Source organism: Lissotriton vulgaris, chromosome 11 (assembly GCF_964263255.1).
Source record: "Lissotriton vulgaris chromosome 11, aLisVul1.2, whole genome shotgun sequence".
Taxonomy (NCBI): Eukaryota; Metazoa; Chordata; class Amphibia; order Caudata; family Salamandridae; genus Lissotriton; species Lissotriton vulgaris.
In genome coordinates this window covers 629,233,634-629,238,599 of record NC_141699.1, presented here as the reverse complement: position 1 = coordinate 629,238,599, position 4,966 = coordinate 629,233,634, and the positions used below count along the sequence as shown (strand labels likewise).

Genomic DNA, 4,966 nt, shown 5'->3' with positions numbered 1-4,966 from the left:
TGCAGCAGGGTCCTCGTCAGTTGGTTTACTTCCCCCTCATAAGATAGCTGACTGAAATTGTTTTATGGCTCATCTTTTCTCAATCCTGCCACCAGTCAGGGGCGCAACTAGGTCTTAATTTCGGGGGGGGCTAACATGGCAGATGAAGGGGCGTGGCTAATGTTAATCAATGGGGCGGAGCTAAAATGGCAGATAATCAGGATCGGTTAATGCTCAGGTCAAGCCGAGAAAAAAATGTGGTGAATTCTGCATTTGAAACTGGACAACAATTAAAGCACACATTTTTGTTAATTTGATGCATTTATATGCTATTGTCTTATGAAAAAGGAACAGAATGTACTGAATTAAAAGGCCAATTTAATATATTTTACTACAAAGCACTTTAGGAACACATTATAACCAATTTTCACAATGCCATTTCAAGGCGACGACCCTTTTTCGCCAGTTCATTAACAATTGCTTCTATAGGAGGACAATGTGCACGTGAAATGTTTATCATTGCAAGTCCAGAGAGTCGTTCTTGCCCCATTGTTGACCGAAGATAGGTTTTCAGTCTGCGAAGACAACTGAAGCACCTTTCTGGGGATGCGGTTGTCACTGGCAAAGTGGCAAATAATTTTAGCAGGCAGTATATGTTGGGATAGAAGTCAATGTGAGCATGAGTTAAGGTATCCATTATATTCCATGGCCTTTCCTCAATAGGTACCTTCAGCCATGTCATTACCCACATGTCATATTCATTTTTAAGATCCTCGCGTGTACCAGGTAAATCGTCCTCATATATGTCAAGAGCATCCTTCAAATTTTTAAAAGACTCTTGGGTGACAAATCTTGGTACCAGATACTGCATTGTACAGGCCTTTTTCACATGCTGGCTGAATCTTTCTGACAATTCATACAATAAATTGTCTATAAAAGGTAAAAATATTGAAATCCTAAAGTAAGCTTCAGGATCACTAGTCTTGTAATTGTCCCGTTGTGTCTGCCTGCCAGTAAGGCGTGGCATTGTCAGAGGTTCCCCTGCTGTGGTTTGGGCTTTAACGAAAATCTCATTAAATGCTTCTTCAGCTTTGTCTCTGCTTTCTTGAATCACCTGCTTGACTGTTTCAATCTGTTCTATGCACTCCAACAGATCTGTATTAGGATTTTGGAGTGCAGCTGAAACAGGAAGCAGTAGCCCAGAAAATCGTGCCAGGATGTGTAATGCAACAATGAAGTTATGGGACTGAACAGCTGCGAGAAATTGCTCAGCCTTGGAAGAGGCATTGTGATCTTGCCAATCCGAGATCTCAAGCAAAGAGTCAACCACAGCTGGGTACATATCAACAAAACGAACAACCGATGCATTCCTTTCAACCCACCGTGTCTCACATAAACCACTTAACAGTTTCATTTTTGTATCTGGCAAAGTAGCAAATTTCGCCTTTAGGACAGCCATCCTTTTCGCAGAGCCTCTTACAAAATTAGACACTTCTTTAAGTGTTGAAAGACAATTACGGATTTGACGTATTTCACATGAATGTCCAATCACAAGATTCAGTGAATGACTTCCACAATGTACATAAAAGGCCTTTGGCACACGCTCTAAAACTAGCGCCTGTGCACCTTTAACAGAACTTTTCATTGCAGCACAACCATCGTATGCTTGCCCACGTATACGATCTAAATTCAGGCCATATGTTTCTAAGGAAGTGAGAATTTTCTTTCCAATTTCAACCCCTGTTCCATCCTGAAGCTCTTCGAAGCCAAGGAATTCTTCATACACAGATGTACCTTCTATAAAACGAATTACTAGAACAAGTTGCTCGATAGTGGAACTGTCAGTTGTTCCATCTGCTAAAATGGCAAAAAATCTTGCATTGTTTGCGCGCTCCACCACTCTATTTCTCATTAGAATGTTGCAAGCAGAGATGATCTCATTCTGAATCTTCCAACTTGTATAAGTTGCATTAGAGGGACACGTTGCCAGATGCCATGCCAGAACTTCATCACCAGCTTGAAGTCGTAGGCGCAGAGCAGCACGGAAATTGCCATCATTCTCTTCGGGTTCCTTTGAAGTAATAGGTTGTCCACTGTCTCTGTGTCCTCGAAGAGCTATACCTTGTTTTGCACAATGGAGTACTGATTCCACTATTGGCACAAGTCGTTTTCTGTTTTCCAAAATAGTTTTCTTCCAGTTGCTCTCGATCATAGTTGTAACAGCAACAGACTTTCCTTCAAAAACAGATGAGAAGTCAGCTGCCACTGTCATACTCTCTTTGTGATACAAGGAAGAAGCATGGAAACGAAAATCACTTTGAGCATGTTTCCATTTTGTTATGGGCCGAAGCACTAATTTCCCCACAGCTTGATGAGAACCTCTTCCAACTTCTTTACGGGCAAAGAGTACACACATCTTGCATAAGGCCCCCTCAAGTTTAGCACTGTAGGCAAGCCATGGGCAATAGGTTTTCAACCATTCATGTTGAAAGCGACGTGCTTGATTTCCCTCTTGAACAACTGGAAACTTGTATGATGTCTCTGGCGTCCAGGAAGAGTGCAAAAGTTGGTAGCGTAAATCATCTGGGATTGATGATGAAACTGTGCTGAGTCTTGAAACATCTATATATACTCCTATATCTAAGATGGATGAACTCTTTGACTTTTCCAAACATGGACTACTAGTAGCTGGCATACCAGTGGTTGTATATGCAGGAGGCTCAGAATGAAGAAATGCTGAATGTTCTTCAGGAGTGTAGCCGGAAGCTGGCAGGGCAGGTTCTTCACCTGAATTAGAACATGCTGTCAAAGGGTCTTGAGCGGCTGGCCGACGAGTGAAAAAATCCTCTATCTTTCGCCGCTTAACATTTTGTGGTCCAAAGCCTCTGGTGTTCAGCATCCTGCTGTATGCGGATAGCGATCTCTAGTGAAATATAAAAAAGGCCCTCAGGTCACTTACTTAATTATTACAAAACTACGGGGGAAAGAATACTGTAATTTTGTACAATAAACCAACATTAAAAAGCCAAGAAATACAAGTTAAACACCCAGTACCTCTCTAAATTATCCTAAAACTCTTTAAAGAAGCAAGCTATAAGTAGCCTGATTTTCTGTACCATTATGATACCACACACTTACCACATGTCTAAAACTTCAATGAAATGGCTGGAATTTCTTATAATATGAAAATGTCCAATGCAAATCAGCCCCAAACAATTATGCAAAACCACCTGGATACATAATTATAAGATTACAGTTTCTAATGGTTGACGCAAAGACTTCTGCCCTCTATGCTTTCAATGTACGCTTACCTACAGAAAGAACAGGCCTCACAAATATTTAAGCCCAGATTTACTAAGCTTTCATGCACCACAACTTGGCAAGGGAACATGTTGTGCTGTGTTGCATCAAAGGCAGAGAGTAGAAATGTGCCATATTTACAAAAATATGACACATTTCTGCTGTCTCCCTCAACTGGTGCTGCATAGTGCCAATGCAGACATCATGGTGCAACGGTGCCTGCGTTATGAGCAAGAATTTTCTGTGAAGGAAGGGATACCTGAATGCAGCTCACATGGAAAAAGGAAGCAACAAGGATAAATAAAGATAATTCTCCTGGTAACGCCTGGGCCTGGGAGGCGCACCATTTGGAAACATTCCCAGGTGTACTGGCCGAAGAAACTGTGGGATTGTGTAACAATCCATAGACATATGTGTGGGAATGCCCTAGCTCCACCCATGGAACAACTTCCCAACGCAAGGTAACTCGAGGCAGCTCAATACTCTGCCTCTCATTACTCTGGAGTTACTAAACGACGCAAAACCACAAAAAGTGGCCTTTGTGTAAATTACGTAAATCCCAATTAAATGGGTAAAATTATGGCAGCGTAAAAGGAAATCAGAATGGATGGATACAAGTGTGAAAGTTTGGTAAATCTAAATGTGAGAGGATGGATGCGTTGGTGAAGGGATGGTAGAGTAAATAGATATCTGAGATGGTGGCTAAAAGGATCGGTGTAAGGTTGGCAGAGTAAATTGAAATCAGAAAGGATGGATGGTTGGATTGATGGATGAAAGGATAGCAGATAGTATAACACACACCTACCCGATGTACCAGCAGGTTACAGAGTTAATTGAAAAGGTGTTTACCAAATGTGGATATTATGCTCTGCTTGACATGCATTTTTGATACACTGCATTACCTGCAGGAAAATCTCACATTCGAAGAGCCAATCAACATACTTTGGACGTGCTTAAAAAATGTGTGTGTATTGGGCCTCATCAATAATCTGAAACTCATTGAAACCGAAGAGCACCTGCTAGCGGAAACTTCTTGGCACCCGAAATTAAAGTTACTGAGAGGTGTCTGCAGCTATTTTGGGTTGAAAAATTAATCACAAACTGGGCAAGTAATTTGAGTCTATAATCGTGCAACTATTATTTTTAGAAAGGTAATCCGGAACTAAATTTAATTTTAGATTATTACGTAATGTGCAGGTCTGTAGTACTAGATAAGAAGTTACCAGACTATGACATATATTAGTTCTGCTAACTCTTGCGGATCCATAAGATCAGATTGAACCATCTACTGCTTCCCCCCATCATAAGCAGGAGCCAGGATCCAGAACACAAGAAATAAACCACCAGCATTATAAAGGGACCTGCAGAGCTAATGAGAGCTGCCAGCATAAAATATATTATAGAAATGGTCTCCTATCTTGCACACTTCCTCATCAAATCACACGACTAAGCACGGATTCCCATGGCTCAATAACTGCACCTTGGTATTCATCATGAACTACATGGAGATGCTTTTCACAGAGGCTTAAATAAAGACAACACTCTTCCAACCACACACCCACTAGGTGTAACCTGCTACATGCATGGATAAGTGCTCAGCATCGCACAAATGTATGACAACATGCCATCACAATGCATGTCTTTGCAACGCGGTTGTAATAACTCAACAACTCAAGTGCTGTTACAA

The 4,966-nt window shown here is 41.2% G+C and overlaps 1 protein-coding gene across 1 annotated transcript; it reads right to left on the bottom strand.

The window, feature by feature from the left end:
- Positions 1 to 406: 406 nt before the first annotated feature.
- LOC147683265 (52 kDa repressor of the inhibitor of the protein kinase-like) lies at positions 407 to 2,878 on the bottom strand. Its single transcript, XM_086942509.1, has one exon. It carries the CDS (start codon positions 2,876 to 2,878, stop codon positions 407 to 409), a length of 2,472 nt encoding a protein of 823 aa, XP_086798635.1.
- Between the last annotated feature and the right edge of the window lie 2,088 nt (positions 2,879 to 4,966).